The sequence below is a fragment of the Solanum stenotomum genome, chromosome 11, assembly GCF_019186545.1.
Source record: "Solanum stenotomum isolate F172 chromosome 11, ASM1918654v1, whole genome shotgun sequence".
Taxonomy (NCBI): Eukaryota; Viridiplantae; Streptophyta; class Magnoliopsida; order Solanales; family Solanaceae; genus Solanum; species Solanum stenotomum.
The window spans coordinates 54,641,040-54,663,584 of record NC_064292.1 but is presented as its reverse complement, the minus strand read 5'-3'; the positions used below and the strand labels follow the sequence as shown (position 1 = coordinate 54,663,584).

General features: G+C 35.8%; 2 protein-coding genes and 3 long non-coding RNA genes across 7 annotated transcripts in view; 4 read left to right on the top strand and 1 right to left on the bottom strand.

The window, feature by feature from the left end:
- Positions 1-22,545, top strand: part of LOC125843862 (uncharacterized) — a 573,332-nt gene that overhangs the window by 86,658 nt on the left and 464,129 nt on the right. The gene's annotated exons all lie outside the window — the stretch shown is intronic.
- LOC125843929 (uncharacterized) overlaps positions 1-22,545 on the top strand; it is a 40,962-nt gene that overhangs the window by 12,349 nt on the left and 6,068 nt on the right. The gene's annotated exons all lie outside the window — the stretch shown is intronic.
- Positions 572-5,301, top strand: LOC125843926 (uncharacterized). Of its 3 annotated transcripts, XR_007444077.1 has the most exons (6): positions 1,390-1,596; positions 1,702-1,774; positions 2,986-3,159; positions 3,595-4,358; positions 4,560-4,604; positions 5,171-5,295. It is a non-coding gene; the product is annotated as an uncharacterized LOC125843926 (long non-coding RNA). The 3 variants fall into 3 exon arrangements; XR_007444076.1 differs by lacking the exons at positions 1,390-1,596; positions 1,702-1,774 and adding an exon at positions 572-642 and having other exon boundaries at positions 4,560-4,635; positions 5,171-5,301; XR_007444075.1 differs by lacking the exons at positions 1,390-1,596; positions 1,702-1,774 and adding an exon at positions 572-642.
- Positions 5,437-11,488, top strand: LOC125843879 (replication protein A 70 kDa DNA-binding subunit B-like). The gene is made up of 11 exons (XM_049523102.1): positions 5,437-5,493; positions 7,920-8,099; positions 8,189-8,473; positions 8,567-8,657; positions 8,810-8,940; positions 9,015-9,093; positions 9,175-9,310; positions 9,401-9,558; positions 9,644-9,767; positions 9,894-10,184; positions 11,175-11,488. The coding sequence occupies exons 2-10, from the start codon at positions 7,955-7,957 to the stop codon at positions 10,179-10,181; spliced, it is 1,437 nt and encodes a 478-aa protein (XP_049379059.1). The 5' UTR covers positions 5,437-5,493; positions 7,920-7,954; the 3' UTR covers positions 10,182-10,184; positions 11,175-11,488.
- LOC125843937 (uncharacterized) overlaps positions 13,465-22,545 on the bottom strand; it is a 157,079-nt gene continuing 147,998 nt past the window's right edge. Inside the window, exon 3 of the long non-coding RNA XR_007444091.1 lies at positions 13,465-13,633. This is a non-coding gene — a long non-coding RNA (uncharacterized LOC125843937). The remainder of the gene's footprint in view (positions 13,634-22,545) is intronic.

Here is a 22,545-nt window from a genome sequence, read left to right as displayed (position 1 = left end):
ACATTCTTCATAAATGGAGATAAATATTACATGAATAGCACATCAAATAACAACAGCCACAATCCTTATTTAAGTTATTTACCATCTTTGTCAATCTATATAAGGGGCCATTTACATGTACCCTACGTACATGCTTCTACACTTACGAACATCTAAGTACATGGATGTATATAAACAATTTACAGTTGTAACTTAGTTTTAGTGTCAAATTGGAGAAACATTTGCCTTAAAATTGTTCTTTAATTCACATAAATTGGTAATTCCCTTCTCTCAATAGAAACATGTTTTCTGCATTCTGATTAATCATCTGTACTATTTTTCGTGTCCATAAAATACATTTAAACATTCAACCTTATTCACTCTCTTTGACTGGCAATTTTTGGAGAACTAACTCTACAAATTTTTCTCACTTTCTTCAATTACTCAGTATACTATTTGGCTGCAATGGAAATTCATGTTAAACTTGTGTCATGTACTTTTCTTTGCTACGAATATCTCATTCTTCAAATTTCAAATGTAGAATGAAAGCACTCATGCTGTGTTGTAGCTAACATGCTTTCTTCTATTCAAAGTGCGAGCATGCCATGGTCATTATGAAGGCTTTCTCTTCAGTCTGGAAACTGTCTCACGCACTTTCTCAATGTAAGTGTTTCCAACTGATGTAAAGAAAAATTCTCCGTTTTAGCCTTTTTAGCGTCTGTTTACTTCAGTTGGATTTCAACTTAATGTTTCTCTTCCTATGCCTTGTTGTGCATTTCTCCACAGTTTGGTTTTTTCTTGTTGGTACATTTCAGGAGATTCAATATCGAATGTAAATGCTAATATCTGCTTACATGTAATCATTTATTAGTAATGCATATGAGCTTCTACGGAAGATAAGGGATACAAATGTGCTAGCTCTAACCAATGTTCTAACTTGCTTTTACCCTTGGTCCATTGTTACTACATCCACATGCTATCTAACTTCTTTTCTTCCACCGTTATCTGTTACAAGAAAACACCCAAACTGAATTTTTACTTCCAACATCAAAACTTGTAATGAGTGCCTGCCATTTGCCTGCCAATTAGTCATAACTCTAATAAGAACATTTGTGTAAATAACAGTAGAATTTTTTTTTCTGAGAGTAAAGCAACACAAGAGTGTAAGGTTGTTCAAATGACCTAATTCTTCTCTCTGGTTCAACCTCTGCTTCTTTTTCAACAATAAATTTTGTTCATACACATGAATCATAAATTCTTTCATTCATTAGCCATTTTATGTAGGTGCATAAATTTATAATATAGTATGCATAAAAGTCACTTAAAAACTACTGTTAGTACAATCTCCCTTCAAATTAATGTCACATAATATTGACCACAAAATTAATGGTGAATCAACCTATTCTTTATTCTTTTCTGTTTATCTACATCTCTGTCAACCTTTGCTGAAGATTTCACTTTGTATCCAACGACCTGCGCAAGTTCCTCTTCATGGTTTAAGCAAAATTTCAATCACAACTCCATCTCTTCTTTATTGTTTGCTGTTTCTCTGCAACCTTTAAATCTGTCTCTCAACCTTTGCTCAAGATTTCTGTTTCTCTCGGACAACCTGCGCAGGTATTTCTTCATGGTTTAAGCGACCCTAATTTCTGTCCCTCTCAACTCTTCTTTCTACTTGTCAACTCTTTAATGGCAAATCCATCTCTTCTTCTGTTTTTTCAGTTTGTCTCCACCCTTTACATTTCTCTTTGAACGTTTGCTGAACATTTCAGTTTCTATCAAATGACCTGTACAGGTACTTATTCTTCCTTTAGCCAAAATTTCAATGGCGAATCCATATGTTCATTACTATTTTGTGCTTCTCTACAGCTTTTAAATCTGTTTCTCAAACTTTGCTCAACATTTATGTTTCTGTACGACGCCCTACAGACGTACTTGTTCATCGCTTCAACAAAATTCACATGTTTTCTCCATCATTTGCTCTTTCTCCAATTCCTACATTCTCTTTTCTTTAGCTCTTTCTGTGATTCCTAATTTTTCTCCTCTAGACCATATTAGGCCATATTATACCGTATATGTGTGCTAGAAGCTTCAGCTAAATAATTGCATCTATTTGTCTATTACACTATCTTCACCATCAAACCACCACAACCCCTCAAAACCGTAAAATTGGCTTTCACACTTTCACTCATTCAAAACTTAGGTTTTCAAGGGTTTCTCCATTTCTCTTTTCCCTATTCTTTACGCTTTCGATTCCTTCAACAGTTGTCCAAACAAATTCATTGCCAAAAGGAAAAACAAAGTTTCTCAGGTAATATAAGTAATGATTCATTTCATTTGTTCCATATGTAGTTCTAAATTATTTCTTATTGAATTTGGGGAAATTCAATATTCCTAAATAATTATTTTCTCCCGCAACAGATTCCCTGTAGGTCACCCATAGAAATAGCAGTCATACACAATAGCCCACTGGGTCTGCACCAGCCTGTTCATTATCACCACCTTAGAGGGATTCATTCAACTGCTCACCCAAACCTTATATAGACGCTAACCAGTCCACAAGATTGAGAGATATCCCACACGTGCTTACAAGTACCTTATATGTTTGTTCACATGATCTATACAATTTGATACACCCACAAGCTGTTCTCCCATATTTTACTTCACCTGTTCACTCCAGTAACAAAATCTCTCATAATGGTAGTAAGATCAACTTTCGGCAATTTATTTGTGCTCCTAATTTACTACTTCTCTTATTTATTTATTTACCAATGTTTGCACATCGCTTTTCCTTCAACTCTTTTAATTAGTGGTTCAGCTTTCTTCTATTTTCTGTTATTCCGGATACTCCAAAGTATAAATGCCTATTCAAAATCATTACCTCATACAAATATTTCATGTTATATAATTGATGATTCATTTCAGCTGTTCCATATGTCGTTCTAACTTATTTCATATTGAATTTCATGCAATTCAATATTCCTAAATAATAACTCGATTTTACAGCAAATTGCCTGCAACTGAACAGTACAAATCCCGCTGATACAGAACAGGCTGCAGGATCTGCAGGAACTTCTTCATTATCAGCACCTTACAGGGATTGCTTCAACTACCCACGCAAACCATATATACAGGCTAGCCCATCCACAAGATTCACACACATCTGACACCTCCTCACAGGTACATTATATGTTTTCTCCCATGGTCTATACAATTTTATAGACGCAAGAGCTATTCTGTCATACTTTAGTTCAGTTGTAACAAAAACATTTCAAATATATTCACAATTGTTATCTTACCCATTTGTAGTATTCAGTCCAGTAAGAAACTCTCTTATAATGCTATTAGGACCAACTTATAGTACTTTATTTCTACTGCTAATTTACTACTTCTCTTATTGTGTTACTTTCCACTCTTCGCACATCACTTTTTGTTCAACTCCTTCAATTACCATTTCAAGTTTCTCCAAATTCCTGTTTTTCTTTACTTGGTTTTCTTTCCGTCCACTTTGTAGCTCCTCTATTCTTGAATAAGGACAGAAAACTTCTACAAAGTTAGAAAGTTTTATGCTATCTTCAAATGCAAACTAAAATAATTTATTTGTTTTTACCGCAGATTACAGATCTCATATCTAAATTAGCTTTTCCTCATAAAGAATTCTGTTTGGTTGAAAGACTTCTAATGGACCATCAGAGGCACTTCTCCACAAATATTAAAAATCTTAACAGAGATTCTGATTCTCTAAACAGTCGGTCAGATTTAGCAGAGATGCTTTTCTTGAATATCTCCATCAGCACCAGAAGCTTTACTATTCACTTCTACAACATCATCATCCTTCGCTTCCAAAGCTTCTACCATTTTTTAGATCACTCAGACATCGACAATACCATTTTTAGTTGTTTCTTCCTCCTTAAGTGATACTCTACTTTCTAACTCTTTCAACTTTTCTAAATACAACTTAGCTCTTCCCTGAACTTTATCTTTCTCATTTTTTAGCTCCTCATTTTTCTTTTGCATATCCTTCAATCAATTATCCATCAATTGAAGTGATATGTAAAGCAAAAATGGGGAGGTAAAAAATGAAGAAGCTAAAGTTCAGGCAAAAGTAAAGATGTATTTGCAAAAGTTCAAATAGTTGGAAAGTACGGTCTCACTTCAACAAGAACAAGCTGCTAAAAATTGTGCTATCAATGTCTCATTGATCCAAAAAATGGTACAAGATTTCAAAGCGGAGGACAATGACATTGTACAAGTGAAGACTAAAGCTTCTGCTGCTGATGGAGATGTTCAGGAAAAACAATTGTCACCACCTACGCCTCCATTAGTTAATTCAGCTGCAAATGGAAATGGAAATGACAGTGGTAAATGAACAGATAAAGGTATTATTATGCTTATATCTGTCTTGTTCACGTTTATTTTACAGTTATGTACTAAATTTCTCTATGGTCATCAATCTCATTTAAAGACTTACAGTTATTGACTGATGGTTTTTGTGCTATGCTTAGGCTTTACTTATGTATGCATGCATTTTGAAATTTTTGCTTGCGTTTGGACCTAAACCTAACTCCTAATTAATTCAGCTGCAAATGGAAAGGGAAATGGCAGTGGCAAATGAATAGATGAAGGTATTATTATGCTTATATCTGTCTTATTCACGTTTTTTTTACATTTATCTACTCAATTTCTCTATGCTCTTCAACTTCAGTTAAGGACTTACAGTTATTGACTCATGTTTTGGGTGTTATGCTTAAGCTTTACTTATCTATGCATGCATTGTGTCATTTTTGTTTGCTTTTGGACCTAAACCTAACTCCTAAGTATTTATCTGCAACTCCAAATGTGCTAAACACTGATATGGTAATTGCATCCACTGGATATGCTTTGTATTCCTTTGTTTTCAATTTCAAACTCTACAATTAACATGCTCACATGATTGTACCTACAGACAGTGGTAATATGCACTTCATTTGTACAAAAATAAATCTGCTTAATTGTGCTGATGTCCACACATTGCATCCTATGCCTTCTCATTCTGTGCTCACAATATGAATCCTTTCTCTATCTTAATTGACCAACATATTTGCTTTTATATGTTGCATACTATATCAACAGAAGAGTCCAACGCTCTTCATTCTGTATGAAATTTATTATTCTTCATTTAACAAACTTTATGAACCATACTTCATTGCAGCTTCACCTTAATGGAAGAGCATAGGGTATTTACATTGTATGACATAACATTAATTCAAAGGTAAACACAAACTACCCTTTTAAATTGCTCTCTCAACCTGTTAAAATTATTGTACTAGCTTCACATATATGCTCTACTGTTGCTAAGCTACCATTTCACCTTTTGGTTAATTACAATGGTCTCAAAAATCCAATCTTCATTTCAATCTTCGCTTTTCCATAGTTTTAACTAATACACTACATACTTGGTACACCTTATGTAGGATTTTCCAACTCACACTTCTTCAGCTGCCGAAATAAACAACAAACTTCTGACTGACAAACGTAAGTTTCTGTATTTTCCTGCTCTATACTTTTTTCACCTCTGTTACTCTTCTGTTGTATTCTTCACTGTACATTGTGCTATGTTATTCTGTGTTACATGACCCTAACTGAACACAAAGATACTACCTTCAACAAAATAACTTCACTAAATAGTTGCCCTCATCTGTCTATCACTAAACAGGAAATGAATGCAATCTTGCCTGAACAAACAGCTACTAACAAAAATGATACCAACAATCTGAGAAACCCAGTTTCTTATCATAAAACAACAAATGAAAAAAGGGTACACACCACCCACAATACTCTGCTCAAAAACATGCTCTTCCCCAAAATCTTGCTGCTCTCCATTCACCTGGTACATCAACATCTCAATGGCAGAAGTTGTTCCACTTAGTATACTTAATTCTCCCCATAATCATATAGGGTCAAATCATTCACATTTAAAGTCCCTAATAATGTGAAATAGACATTAATGAATATGCCTTACTATAGGACAAACCTACAAGGAGTATCATTGAAGTTGCACATGTAGTAAAGGAAAAGGCTAAAGCAGTAGTTATCTCTGTGTGCTTCTCAACTTATTACGCATTGAAATGTATTTGACTTTTACGGAAATGCATTATCTACCTTTAGGCTAACAGTTCCTACATTCAATTTTACAGTACAAAGAAAATGGTAATCCTATACTATTTTTGCTACCATGGTAACCAGATGACACATTATTTCATCTGTCTGTCTGCGTATATACATATGTATATATATATATATAGAGAGAGAGAGAGAGAGAGAGAGAGAGAGAGACACAGACAGACAGTATGTAAATACAGATAGATATATACATAGACAAATAAAAAAAAAAATTTCCTTATCTCGAAAGAACAATTAAACTACAACTGTCTACTTAAAAATTGATGCAATTTTCATTCCCAATGAAATAATGCCAAAAAAAAAAAAAAAAAAAAAGAAGGTAGTCAAAGGTAATGATTTTGTCTCTTCTTTGACAACCAAATGTACTGTTTTTTGGTCTTTTTTGGCACAATTTCATTGGCAACCAACAGTCCATCACTTTATAGGAAGACACATGTCATTTTTGGGTCCTTTATAATTTGTATTTTTCTTAAATAAATATAAATAACAAATTAGATATTAGATAAGGTTAATATAGATATTAGATAAGGCTAAGTTAATACATATATATATATATATATATTATATATATATATATTACCCTTATATATATATTACTCATACAACACAAATTGAATAGCCTTTCATTGAAGATAAAATTTTGCTCCCTTCTCAGGTATTATTTCTTCCCTTTTCATCTTTTCTGTCTTCTCCTTTTCAAATTTTCTTCCAGATTCTGCTTCTCACCAAAATAGAAAAAAAATATATTAAAATTACAGTTATTAGGTGGACGTCAATTACTAAGCTATTACAGTTTTGCTGATATTGCAAATGTAAAACACAAAGTAATAGCCTCCCTTATCAGTTTGCTCTTTCGTGGCTCATATTTAATTCTTTCAATACTATTAAATCTTTCATAGATAGATATACCATTGGCCCAGCAGTATGGTTTTAAATTCATGCCCAACATGATCAAAATATCTGCACCAAAACTGTTTTCTGTTGTCTTTTTTTGGTTTATTCAAATAGTAACATCAAAATTGATTTTCTATGCAAAAATAGGAAACATTTTGGGTAAGACTAAATGCTACCTTGGGATATAAATGTGCAAAATTAGGTCTCTTCTACAAACTGCATCTTCCATCATACTAAGTCATACATAAGCCATCACATACTGCCTTCAGTAAAGTTTTTCATATTGCTTTTCCCAAATGCATAGTCGTTCGACTCAAATTTCAGAGATAATTATTGTTGTTTTAATTTACTGCAACATTTACTGTCCCTGTAACAGATCCTCTGTGAAAAAATTAATGTCCAACTGTACTTCGCACATTAATAATGCCTGCTAACACATTTACTGTCTTCACTCTACTTCTACTGTAACAAGACTCCTGTTTTCCTTTTCATTTGTTCTTCATTTTGGTTTTTTTGGGAACACACAAACTTTTTTATTTTTGCACCCAAACAAGTAATAACACACAAATAGTTAGCAGATGAAGATAGCAGCAAGAATAAATACTGTCATACATGCTCTGTCATCCTTCATGCATTTCTACTTTATCTTTGCTTTTTGTCCTAAGTTGCTTTTCCAACAGTTTGTTAGTACTTCATTACTACATCAAAAGCACCTTCACGCAGCTAGAAGCTGTATTTTTCCCCACAGTGTCCCTACTTTCCATTCATTTTTTCCTTCTGTCTGAAGACATGAAACAGTCTTGCATATCCCTAATTTAATCAGGCCTCTTCATAAAATCGCAACAACGTAGCTACAGTGACTTACTATTCCTATTGTCCTGCAGGTACTACTATTTGGTTAACTATATTTCCTCCAACCATGGTACTAAGAGTGAACATCGACCAAATAGAACCAGCAACACGAGATTGGATTTGCAAAATTCAAATTGTCGAAATAGGACGGCCACGAGAAAGCCTTGACAAGAAATGTACATTCCAAAATTTAATTTTGGAAGATGAAGAGCTTATCTCATTATTACATTTTGTGTTATCACTATTACTCTTTTGCTCTCAACTTAATTCATCTGAAATTTCTATCACTGTTACTTTCAGCAATGCCAAATTAAAGCCGTTATGTACAGTGACGAAATCAAGCAGTATGCAGCTACGCTTAAACTTCTGAATACCTACCTGATCTCTACTGCAAAAGTTAAACTGTCCACAGCTTCATATGGCAAGCCTATACATAAATTCTACTGGATACTTGACAAAGAAACAGTAATTGAACAAATCAAAGCATCTCATGCAGTTGAAAAAGCACTTCCTCCGCCAATTAAGCTCAATATCACCAGCTTTGACCGCATTCCTCATCTGATGGTTGATTCTACTGCAGAAATAGGTACATCCTTTGTAGTAGCTATTATCAAACTGAAATGTACCTCTTTACTACTGCAGTAGAGTTGCAACGTTTCATTATGTCTTATATACGCAGATATACTAGCAATCATTCTTCGTTGTGGTCCTCAAAAAAATGCCGGTCGAAGTCATCATAAGTGTCGCAAAATTACCCTTTGTGACAATCAGTAAGTATCACATTTCACATTCTACTTTCCCAGTTTCAGCAAATATTTTGACTAAATAACCAGCTTCTGCATTTTTCTACTGGCATCATCACTTACAGTCTAACCATTATCATATTACTTACTCTTCTCTATTTATGTTCTGGCACTCTCAGGCGAAATCAGTTTCTCTTCACTCTATGGGAGGATTTTGGAGAAATAGGACATGAAATCGCCTCAAAAATTGCAACAGAGGCAGATCTGCTTGTCATCCTAGGAAGAAGTATAGGAATCTCTACTTATCAAGGTACATATACGGTGACCTTCTTACCAACATCATTTCATTGGCTCACGAAAAAATATACAACCTGTGTTATACAGGGTTATCACTGCAAACTAGGTACAACTCCACAGTACGTGTGAATCCAAATTACCCACAGGCACTGGCACTCCTCAACTGGTACTGACATTTCATATTTAGTCTACAGCTTTACTCTGCATCTAAACAACCTACTAAACATATTATTTGTTCTAACAATAGGGCAAAAGAAAACAAAACACTGCTGTTGCATTCTCCATCTGAGAATACCTCAACAAGCTCATCTATCACTCCACTGATAGTCACTCCTGCTGGCCAACAACTTATCTCTATTGCAGAAATCTCATCAGGACCTTCTGTAAATCATATTTGAACCTGCTCATTTCAGAGTATTCTCAGTCATTTTGCCATTCTGTAGCTTCGCCTAAATAATGAAAATTTACTGCAGATGGGACTGTTCTATGTTGAGGCAGAGATGGCCATATTAGATGAGTTCCAAGACTTTTGTGTGCTTGAATGCTCAGGATGCAAACAGAAGAAGCGGACAAAGGATAGAAAGGATTTTGAATGTCCAAAATGCAATCGGACAACATCATTAGTGCCTCGGTGCTGTACTTTTTTTACTTCTACACTACACTTTCGGCAAAATATAGTACATTATACCCATATTTGAAACTTCCCTTCATTTCAGGTGTAGCTTCGAAATTGATCTTATTGACAATACTGCTACAACCACAGCATCTATCTCTGCTGAATTAGGAGAAAAATTACTGTCCATGACAGCAGAAGACATATTTGACATGACTTGCACTAAGGTTATCTCTCATTCCGACTAGCTACTTGTACAGACTTATTGTCATAATACCATATATCTTCAGCACAAACAGTTTACCCCGTATGCTTTGTTCTAAACTGTTTGTTCTAACTTATTTCATTTACAGCGACAATCATTGTCTCTTCATCATGTCCATGAGGTGCTGTCAAACAAAACTTTCGAAATTCAGCTAAGGAAGTCATCTTGGAGCAGCTCAAATACCACAAATGCAACTTTGTCCATTCTTTCCTACATGGAAAAACAACATACTCCACACAGCACTACTGATAGGACTTGTAAAAAGATAAAGCCTTTGGAAATAACTGAGGTAGAAGTGATGCCAACAAGTGCTGCAGCTGGTCCTTCTAATGCACCGGCAAAATTTGAACCACCCACACCTACCAAAAAGGTGTAAAAGGTCAGTCTACATCTCCCCTTTCAGAGCAAACTATAGCTTAGACTGATTATTACTTCCACATATTTACATTTATTTCAGAAAATACTGCTACAACTCTCTACTTTTACCTGTAATTTACTTTCTTTTATACACGTATCCACATACTTCCTCTAAAACATTGTAAGCATCATACCTATGTTATCCTCCTGCTTTTACACTTACTCTTACATGATTCAAAATTGTCAACTTCGTTTTGCTCATATCTGACATAACATTCTACAGTCTGACATTAACTCAGCGTTAAAACCCCTCTATCCATGTTCATATCCATACATTAATTATTATCACATAAGATTCCTCTCATGTTTACTGTTGGCTACACTTATTTGAGTTACAACAGTTGTCCAATTTCCATACTTCACAGTTAGCACCAGCTCTTTCGCACACTAACAAAACTTTTTAACTCCTTCCTGCTTCTACTCCTTGCAACACCTCAGCTCACATCCAATGAAACTGCCTTTCAACTATAAAATCCGTTGTTACGCTTTTGACATTTTATTGTGAACAATGTTGTTCACATTCATATAAATCCCACTGAAAGAAATCCTTATGTCCGTTGTGTCTTTTTCCTAGCATAAAACTGTACTCTCCTTTAGCTCTTACGTTAATGTTTGCTTGCCATTTCACCGTGCAATATCAGCCTATTTACATGTTTCCCTGCATAACTTGCACTGCATACATTGTTTTCTCTTTTACTTTCTCTACTTTGTCATTATGTCATAGCCTATAATACAGAGTTATCAATAGGAACAATAGGAACAACGTTTCCTCTACTAGCTAAACTCATTCAGCGTACACTATTAGGCCAATCAGACACAAATTCAACAACAAATCTATCATTTTTCTGCTAATTTCGTCATTTACTTTCTCTTTGTTCCCTATATTACAATTGCTTTGCTATCTGTTGCCATATTTGCAGTTTCTAACATACTTTAAACTGCCTAATTACAGGAACTCCGTCACACCCTTTTGTCGCTTTTGCTTATGCTAGGGACAATATAATGAATCATTGTACCTATGCTCTGGTTTTTTGCAGCAGCAAGATTACCTGTGGACAGGCAAACTGCTGGGTCCTCTAAACATGCTAGACAATGACATGCTAATCTTATATACTAAAACTGCAACATGTACTATATTATTTTGGTTATATTACATTAGTTAGTATGTACAAATCGTTGAACTCAACATCATAGTTGTGTCTATTGTACATATTCTAAATAGTTCTAATAGTACATAATATACTAGATCATATTATCTATCCTCTACAAATGCCCAATATTTTTACTACCATAATATTTTTACTATTGGGCCCGTGCTTGGCACGGGCCTCCCAACACTAGTGTACTAAGAAGCAAGACACATCTCATTAATCATAAAAAAGAAAATAAAAAACGCAGTTACACATTCTTTGCTGAAAAATGACTAACACCCAAAGTATTTGAGTCCATTAAAGCAGCCTCTCCTTCTTCACCGCCTCATAACCACCAAGAAAAACTGAGCGCATTATTTATTTTTGTTGCTAATTGGAATATATATTGTTCATGACATTCACGTATAATGTAGGCTTCACAATTGTGGTAACCATTTGTTGTATTTTAAAATGGAAATTTGCTGATGCTGTTGCAATAAAACTGACATAAGTAGTTTTTTCGATTTGAAATTTTCTATCTGGTTGACAAAACGTGTCTTTCACATTATTGGCTGGTGTGCTCAATTATGTTTTAATTTCATATAAATAATATATTAATTTCAACAATAGATATGTAAATTATTATTTTTTTGTGCTGACACGTAGGCGCTATCACCTCTACTTATATATATATATATATATATGTTTATTTCTTTATTTTAAAATTTTAAATTAATTAATTTTGATAATTCATAAACTCTAACGTCTACATTTATAAAATTTATTTTTAAAAAATTAGACATATAGCATTTTATAAGGAACAAACATATTTAATTTATTAAAAAAAAAAGAAATCAATACAGCAGCTTTTAAGGTAAGCAAACTTAAAAGAACGGTTTTTAATTTATGTTTTTTTAAATTTTTTGTTTTTTAAATTGTTATTTATTATTTAATATTTCCACAAATTTTGTTGGATATTTTTCCCCAATACAACCAATATCTCTCTAAAGAAAATGATTATACATCTCCGAGCCATCTTCGTTCTTCAATTATATTTCCTATTATTTTGTTTTTGGAACAAGATGACCCATAGTGTTTTTTAAAGTAAAGTTATCTGCTTTCGGTGACAAAGAAAACCATTAACATAATTTACAATTTTAAAATATACTTTTTTTTCATCCATAAATTAGTTTAAGGAGAGGGTCATCTGATTCACTTTTTCTTTTTTGAAGGAATTTCCTAGTTACTTCTATTTAAGTTGGAAGAAAATCCTAATATAATAATTATAATTAGTTTAAAGAGATCACCTTTAAGCCATTAACATAATTTACGATTAGTTTAAGGAGATCATCTTTCGTTTTCTTTCTATACACATCATTTTTTGTGTTTTTTTTCAAACGTACAGTTGAATCCATGGCATAACAAAAAATATACTAAAAAAGCTACACCATACTCTAGAAATAAATTAAAAATAGGAAAACTATAGAAAATTATACCTCTAAATGTGAGTTTCTGATAAATTTCATTTGTATTAACATCTTCTTCTTTGTATAGTGTTTTTGAAAGTCAAGTCGTCTACTTTCGGTGACGAAGAAAACCATTGTGCATACATTTAGAGAGATGGATAAAATTATTTTCTTTTTATAATAGGTGTAGAATAACACTTGTGAAACCCGTTTTCCCTGTCTCTACAAGAAAAATCAGTTTCCTTATATTTAAGTAACTTATTTTTAGTAATAACAATATTTTTTAAAAACATTTTTGAGTCAATTAAACATTAGAAAATCGAACGTTTTTTTGGAACATATTTTCCTCCTTTCCAAACACATCAAAGACATATTTTGATGGATGAAGACTTTTCAACCTGTTACAGTACATATTCTTTCTTTATAGTTGTTGATTCTTTTTTTCCATTCAAGTAGGGCCATGTAATTAATTCACGTTTTCTTTCTCACCAACTTTCCTCTTCTTTTTTAAGGAATTTCCTAATAATTCTAATGACAAATGGAGTAGAGAGCATTAAGAAGCTGCTTATTTCACAGAAACATTCATCTTTCATTTTGCTTCTTTATATTTCTTCATCTTATTATTATCACACCTACACATAGTTTGTATTTTCTTCTCAGACATCCATGGCATCTTCTTCTTCTTCTTTTGCGAGTGATTCACAATACCGTCCGCTATGAAAGTATGATATCTTTTTAAGTTTTAGAGTTGTCGACACTCGGAGAACATTTACGGGTCACTTGTACGAAGGTTTGAAAAACAGGGGAATATTCACCTTCAAGACGATAAAAGGCTAGAGAATGGCGATTCCATCCCAGAAGAACTCTTGAAAGCTATCGAAGAGTCTCAAGTTGCCCTTGTCATTTTCTCAAAGAATTATGCTACATTGAAGCAAACCCAACACGTAAATTACAAGCTAAAAGGGGAATTTGATTGAATTAATTGAAAGTGGAATTACAACTTGAAGGAAATATAAAAGTCTGAAAGAAAAGGGGATGAGGAGGAATTACAGAGAGAGAATTGAGAGGGGACAGAGAAGACACTGCAACATTACACAATAATCATACCACTACACATTCTAGACACTGCATAATATAAAGATAATATTCCCCTATAAACCTATCAGTTACTGCCATCTGTGCTTCACCCAGGCTGCCAGATATAATCTCCCAAAAGCTTATTGGGCTTCTTCAGTCTTTTGCTCCTACGTCGCTGCTCTATAGGTCCAAACTCTTCGACTTGAACTTCCGGCCCAATTACTTCTTTGTCCATAGCTTGGTCCAGTGTTGGGTTCATAACATTACTCGCTCCTGAAAAGAGAACCTTGTCCTCAAGGTTCTGAGTAGTCGAATCTTCAAGTTGAAGTGGAGTAATCTGCTGGTCGGGTTTCCCCTTGCATCGTTTGAGTAAGGAAATGTGGAAGACAGGATGAATTCGAGCCGCCTCTGGTAACTGTAGCTTGTAGGCAACCATCCCGACTCGCTTGAGCACCTTGTAAGGTCCAAAATATTTCCTACTGAATTTATGTTGGGATGTGCTCCTCAAAGAATGTTGTCTATACGGCTGTAGTTTAACAAACACCCAGTCACCTTCATCAAATTGATCTTCAGTGCGTCCCTTATCAACACTAGTTTTCATGCGAGTTTGAGCTTTGGACAAATTAAACTTCAAGAGATTCAGGACATCCTCACGACGCAGCATGTACTGCTCAATCAGATCATCAGATGAGCTGCCCAAAACATATCGAACGATGTTGGGGGACTCGCGGCTATACAAGGCTTGGAAGGGTGTCATTCCCGCTGATGTTTGGAAAGCTGTGTTGTACCAAAATTCAGCCCACGGTAGCATTGGAACCCATTCATGAGGGCTGTCAGCTACAAAACAACGCAAATATTGTTCAACACATTTATTCAAGGCTTCTGATTGTCCATCGGTTTGAGGGTGATAGGCAGTACTCATCGCTAGGATAGTTCCCTGTAACCTATGAATTTCTTGCCAAAAGCCGTGTAAAAAGCGAGGGTCGCGATCTGTGACAATTGTTCGTGGAGGGCCATGTAACTTAATGATATGAACAACAAAAGCTTCAGCCACAGACTGAGCTGTGAAGGTTGCTGGAAGGGGAATAAAATGACCGTACTTAGAAAGCCGATTGACTACAGTCATGATAGTCGCTTTTCCTTTTGAGCTTGGCAAACATGTAATAAAATCCATAGCTATCTCCTCGAAAACCATTTCTGGAATAGGGAGTGGTTGTAAAAGGCCAGCAGGCAACCTGTTCACATCCTTGGAGCGTTGGCAAATTTGGCATGAGCCGATGTAAATCTTGACATCACGACGCCTTGCTGGCTAATAAAAATTAGACGACAGTCGATGGAAGGTGCGAGCAACTCCAGCATGCCCACCAATCTTAGAATCATGGAACTCCTTGAGCAACACTTGTTTCAGAGAAGAATCCCGAGGTATGACCAAACGGTTTTTATAAAAGAGCAGCCCTTTACGATGGGAGTAATCAGTATACGCAGCACGTTCATTCACCATACCTTGTTGAATAGCTAACAACTCAGGATGGACTTTATTTGCTTCAAGTAATTCAGAGAGCCATTCAAAAGTGCGCTCAGAAACAGTAAGACACCTGCATCAGGGGGTCTCGATAATGCATCTGCTGCCTTGTTTTGCTTTCCTGGACGATAATTAATTGAGAAATCATAACCTACCAATTTTCCCAACCATTTCTGTTGCTCCGAGGTCTGAATGACCTGATTTGTGAGATTCTTGAGAGACTGCTGATCAGTGAAGATGGTAAATCGCCGTCCAAGCAAATATTGTCTCCATTTTGCCACTGCTTGTGTGATGGCATACATCTCCCGGTGGTATGTGGAAGCCCTTTGCATTCGGGGACACAACTTTTGACTATAAAAAGCTATGGGATGTCCTTTTTGTGATAGTATCCCCCCAATTCCCACACCCGAAGCATCAGTTTCCAAGTGAAAGTCATCATTAAAATTGGGTAGTGCCAGGACAGGGGTGGTGCTAAGCCTTGGTTTCAATTCCTCAAAGGCTTGTTGAGCTTGAGTTGTCCACACAAAAGTCTTTTTTTGAAGTAAATCAGTTAATGGGCTAGCAATAACGGCAAACTGGCGAATAAAACGCCTGTAATATCCCGCAAGTCCCAAAAAACTATGAACATCCTTAATACATTTCGGAGTTGCCCACTGCTGGATAGTCAGAATTTTTGAGGGATCGACAGAAAGTCCAGATGGGGTAATAACATGGCCCAAATAGCCAACCTTGGTCTGCCCAAAATGACACTTACTGCGCTTGGCCACTAACTCATGTTTCTGGAGCAATTTGAGTACCAACTCCAAATGTTCTAAGTGTAAAGACCAAGAGGAACTATAGATTAAAATGTCGTCAAAGAACACAAGCACAAATTTGCGAAGATAAGGCCTAAATATGTCATTCATGGTTGCTTGAAATGTCAACGGAGCGTTGGACAATCCAAATGGCATAACCAAAAATTCATAATGGCCGTCATGTGTTCGGAAAGCTGTTTTGGAAACATCAGCTGGACGGACTCGAATTTGGTGATAACCAGATAGCAAATCCAACTTTGAGAAAAATTGAGCCCCATTCAATTCATCAAATAACTCATCGATTGTGGGAATTGGAAACCTGTCACGTACAGTGATAGCATTAAGGGCTCGGTAATCCACACAAAAACGCCACGATCCATCTTTCTTTCGAACCAATAAGACTGGTGATGAAAAAGAGCTCGTACTTGGCTGAATTATTCCATCATTCAACATATCGCTTACAAGTTTCTCCATAATTTGCTTTTGAAAATGTGGGTAACGATAGGGCTTAACATTGACAGGCCCTTCATTAGGAGTGAGGTGAATGGCATGATCCATTAGCCGAATCGGGGGAAGCCCCTGGGGTTTGTGAAAAACCTCTGCATAAGTTTCCAGTAACGCCCCCAAGTCAGAAGGAATACTCTCGCTATCCATAGGATCATCTTGTACCAGAACCAAGCAAAAACAAGTAGCAACAACATCTGTGGAGTAGTACCGACGCAATGTGTGCAATTGAGCAGGCTGCAAGTCCTCTGGTGGATCACCCAACCATTTCACTTGCTTGCCCTCCAAATTAAACTCCATTTGACGTGTGGAGTGGTCTGTTAGGACAGGTCCTAGAGTGGCCAACCAGGCTCCTCTGAGAACAATATCTGCACCATGGAACCCCAAAAGATACAAGTTCATTAACAACTCTGTTCCCTGCACAGTGAACAAAACATTTTTTATAATACCCTCACATCGTAATCGTTGGCCATTACCTACAACCACAGAGAAATTAGTGGTCGGTTCAATTTTAAGATTCAAAATCTTGGCTGCCCGAGTTTGAATGAAATTATGTGTACTACCACCATCTACCAATACAACTACTGGTGATCCATGTACGTGCCCCTTGAAAAAAGTATAGTCGGAGAGTAACCACCGGATAAGGCATGGTAAGAAATAGTTGACTGAGCTTGCAACTCCAAACTTTGGAGTTCTTCGGCCAGTAACTCATCTGATAAGATTTGCTCCGATGTATAAGTAAAGGGTGCAGATTCATCTTCAAGTAGGAGTATTTGGGGCAATGATTTACACCTGTGATTGGCTACATATTTCTCATCGCAGTAATAGCACAACCCTTTCTCACGATGTTGTTGCATTTCTGTTGGTGATAGTCGTTTTATTGGCACACGAAACATGGATGTGGTATGGCGTGACGGCGCCATGGATCTGGACTTGGGGGTCGGCAGTAAGGGTTGGGATCTAGCAAAGGCGGGTTGCATGGGCCCTTTCTCAATATTCAGGCGTTGCTCATGGGTTTGAGCCATTGAAATGGCATTATCAAGTGTTTTGGGCTTATGACTAACACAGCAGTCTTAATATCCAAGCGGAGCCCAGATAAAAATAATTTCATCATCAAAGGGTTTGAGATATCTTCCGTCTCATTAGCCATGGCCTCGAACCGGGACTGGTAGTCAGCTACGGTCGACGACTGTCGGAGCATGGCCAGCTGACCTTCTGGGTCTTCCAGTTCTTTCTTACGAAATCGAAGAATCAGTTTAGCAGCAAAGTGATACCAATCAACTAATTGTTTGTTCCGAAAAAGCCAACGGTACCATTCAAGGGCTTTGCCATCTAAGTAAAAAGAAGCTAGTGATAACTGATGCTCAGGGAGAATAGAATAGAAATCAAAATACCTTTCCACCTGAAAAATCCAAGCGTCCGGATGGTCACCTGAGAATCGGCTCAACTCCACTGAAGCGGGTTTATGACGAAGGCTAACTGGGTTACCCCCACTGGAGTTGGAAGACAGAACAACCTCAGCTGGGCGAGAACGAGAAGTCTTGGCTATCGGACCCCTCAGTTGTGAACCAATCGCCGCTACCTGCGATAAAACCTCTTGCATCGACGTGTGCTGGCCATCAACAGCAGAACGAAGTTCTGACATCTCTCGAGCTATGCCCGTTTGAGTTTCCTCAAGTAGTTTTAGTCTCGTATCCACCATCAGTAGACTCTCAATGAAAGCACCAATGAAGCTTGAATGAATTAGTGAAGATCATGGAATGCAAGGAAGAAAATGGACAAATAGTCATACCGGTCTTCTATGATGTGTATCCATCAGAAGTTCGACACCAAACAGAGAGCTTTGCAGTAGCATTTGCCGAACATGAATTGAAGTATAAAGATGTTGAGGGGATGGAGAACTGCCCTAAGTACTGCCGCTGATCTAAAAGGTTGTAACGTTCATGGCAGGTGAGTAAAAAACACACAATAGCTAGCTAATATTCTACTATAGAACAACTGTGTACCTCAAAAATTTATTTATTTCAATCGAGTGAATAAATTTTATGGTCATCCAAGTATACTAAATTACTTGCTAAAGTCAATTGTGTTGATTTTATATATTTATATCAATTTAATTACTCAATTGTTGACGATGTTTTGAGGAGTTTGATTTATGTGTTTTGTCCCTTTTATGTACTTACACACTGTGATGTACTTCTTGTTCTTACTATTTGTAGGATTGAATCAGATTGTATTGGGGAACTTGTTGACGATGTTTCTTCCAAATTGTGCAAGACTTCTTCATCTTATTTGCAAGATAATGTGGGAATAGATATTCATTTGGAGAAAGTAAAATCCCTGCTAGAGATGGAAACTAGTGATGTCCGGATTTTGGGGATCTGGGGAATGGAGGGAGTTGGTAAAACGACTCTAGCAAGAGCTGTTTTTGATACACTTTCCTCAATTTCAGGGTGCAAGTTTCCTTGCGGATGTAAAAGAAACTAACATAAATGAAATGCATTCTCTACAAAATATCCTTCTCTCTGAACTGTTAAGGGAAGACAAAAAATATGTGAATAATAAGGAGGAAGGGAAGCGTCTGATGGCTCATAGACTTCGTTTTATGAAGGTTTTAGTTGTGCTTGATGACATTAATCATCATGATCATTGGGAGTATTTAGCAGGGCATCTTCGTTGGTTTGGCCCTGGAAGTAGAATTATTGCAACAACTAGAAACAAGGAAATTTTAGGGATGAATAATGTAGTACATGAAGTGACTACATTACTTGAACATGATGCTATTCGGTTGTTCAATCAACATGCTTTCAAGGGCGAAGCTCCAGATGAGCATATTAAGAAGTTGGCGTTGGAGGTAGTAAGTCATGCTAAAGGCCTTCCTTTAGCGTTGAGATTGTGGGGGATTTGGTTACATAATCAAGATACAACTATGTGGAGAGAAGTTGTAGACATGATAAAGAGAGAATCTAGCCCAGATGTTGTTAAAAACCTCAAAATAAGTTTTGAAGGGTTGCAAGATAAAGAGAAAACGATATTTCTAGATATCGCATGCTTCTTTAGAGGGATGGGGAAAGATGAAACCATTGAAATTCTTGAGAGCTATGATTTGGGCGCTCGTATCAGATTGCATAGTCTAATTGAGAAATCTCTTGTGTTCATCTCTACATATGATACAATTCAAATGCATGACTTAATTCAAGACATGGGTAGATATGTAGTGACAACGCAAAAAGATTCCGGACAACCTAGAAGACTATGGAACATTGAAGATATAGAAGATGTGATGGTCAACAAAACTGTAAGTAGGCTAAATACTGCAATAATATTCAATTTTTAATTTTCATAAATCAAAATTCATTTATCTTATATTATGAAGCCATGAATTAGTCTAGTAGATGTTTAATCTAACTTTCATTCGTTAGATTAACTTGAAATTCATACGACTCTTTGTACATAATAACTCAATTAGTTATTTTTTAAGCTAATATTATACAACTATTTACTCTGAGTAACATTTTGTTAATAAAAATTCTGTAATGGAAAAAATTCTTAAAGGTTCTTCAAGGGACTTTGTGATTTCGCTATCCACATTTTCATCAAATTGTTTCTTACGAAATTCAGGTTTATTTTCATCTCATATGCAATTTCCTTAATAGAAATTATAACACTCATAGTACATATAATTTTTTTAAAAATAACATATATAAGTAATTGTTTTTTAAAAATGGGGGCCCCAAGCGATGACTTTAGTGGCCTAGGGGTTAAGACGGCCCTGTACCTAGTTTGTTTATCTCATGTTAATAAGTTATGAATTACTCTAATAGCTACTTAATATATTTAATCTTATATCATTCTTTAGATTAACTTGAAATTTATACGATATTAAATTTGTACGTACTAATTTAATCAATAATTTTTTAAAAGCTAATATCACCCATTTATTTACGTTGAGTAAATTTTTATAAAATAAAATTAAGGAGGGCCAAAACTTGACCATACCAGTTCACTTGATCATTGATTAGTTTTTATTTAAAAAAATGACAATTATTGGCACTGTTTCAGTTACTATTTTGTTTTATCATAGCATGAAAAACTTTTTAACTTGAGTCTAGTAAACTTGTCAAAAAATGTATCATTAAAAAATAAAATTAATTATGTAAAGCATTTCTCTCAAGCGACATATTTCTTAAGAAATATTTGTACCTTCTTGTCAAAAAATGGTGCTAACTCTTCAAGTGTAATAAAAAATAATATAACATTTGGGGGTAGAGTAAGAAAATAATGATATTGATAAGTGAAGTTATGATTTGTTGATTCATGATCTTTTTATAGGGGACTATGGAAGTGGAAGCAATCTGGTTTACTGATTTTGTAAAACTAAGCTTTAGCAACGAGGCAATAAAAAATATGCAAAGGCTTAGGATATTATGCATACGGTGTTATGTATGTATTCCCCAAAGAGATTCAGAAGATGGCTCTATTGAGTACCTTTCCAACAACTTGTGTTGGTTTGTCTGGCATAGGAATCCTTGGAAGTTATTGCCAGAAAATTTTAATCCGAGAAGGCTTGTTCGTCTTGATCTCAGGGTGAGTTCATTGCATTATTTATGGAATGAAACAAAGGTACCATTCTATTTCAGATACTTTCTATTTTGTCTTATCTTAGAATTATATATGATTCTTGTGTTTAAATAAAATAAATTATTAATTCCATAAACTCAAACTAATAGTTCTTTCTGTGTTTTGAATAGCTGCAGCAATTTCTGTCTCTACGAAAGATATATCTAAGTCACTCCTACTGCCTGAAGAGAACACCAGATTTCAATGGGATGCCAAATTTGGAGTATTTGGATCCAAATCATTGTACGAGTCTTGAAGAAGTTCATCCTTCCCTCAAGTATTGCAAAAATCTCATTGAGTTAAATTTGTCTTATTGTAGAAAACTTGAGAGGTTTCCATATGTTAATGTGGAATCTCTTGAATCTCTGAAACTATTGGGTTGCTCTAGTTTAGAGAAATTTCCAGAAATCCTTGGAATAATGAAGCAGGGAACTGCCATAAAGATTATGACGTCACACTCTGGGATAAGGGAACTGCCATTATCTATCCTTGATCTCCAACCTCATCTTATAGAGCTACATTTGGATGGCATGAAAAACCTTGTATCACTTCCAAGCAGCATTTGTAAGTCGAAAGGTTTGGTGAAGCTATCTGTGTCGTATTGCTCAAAACTTGAAAGCTTGCCAGAAGAGATAGGTGATTTAGAAAACTTGGAGGAGCTTCATGCCAGCTATACTCTAATCTCACGTCCTCCGTCTTCCATCGTCCGGTTGAACAAGCTTAAAATTTTGAGTTTTAGACAACATAGATCAGATGGAGTATTCTTTGTGTTCCCTCAGGTGAATAAAGGGTTACTCTCATTGAAATATCTGGATCTCAGTAACTGCAATCTAATAGATGGAGGACTTCCGGAAGACATTGGATCCTTATCCTCTTTAAAACGCTTGGATCTCAGTGGAAATAACTTTGAGCATTTGCCTCGTAGCATATCCCAGATTGGTGCTCTTCAATACTTGCACTTATCAGATTGCAAGAGACTTGCACAGCTGCCAGAAGACATTCGTGCTCTTCGAGCCTTGAACTTATCAAATGCCATGAGGCGTATACAGCTGCCAGAAGACAATGGTGCTCGTCAATCCATGAGCGATGATTCGTTCTGTAATTGCTTGTTTCAGAATATGTCATCACTGCAGCATGACATCTGTTCTTCAGATTCCTTGTCAGTAATGGAGTTTGTGAGTTTGGCGAAGCATATCTCAAGTTGGTTCAA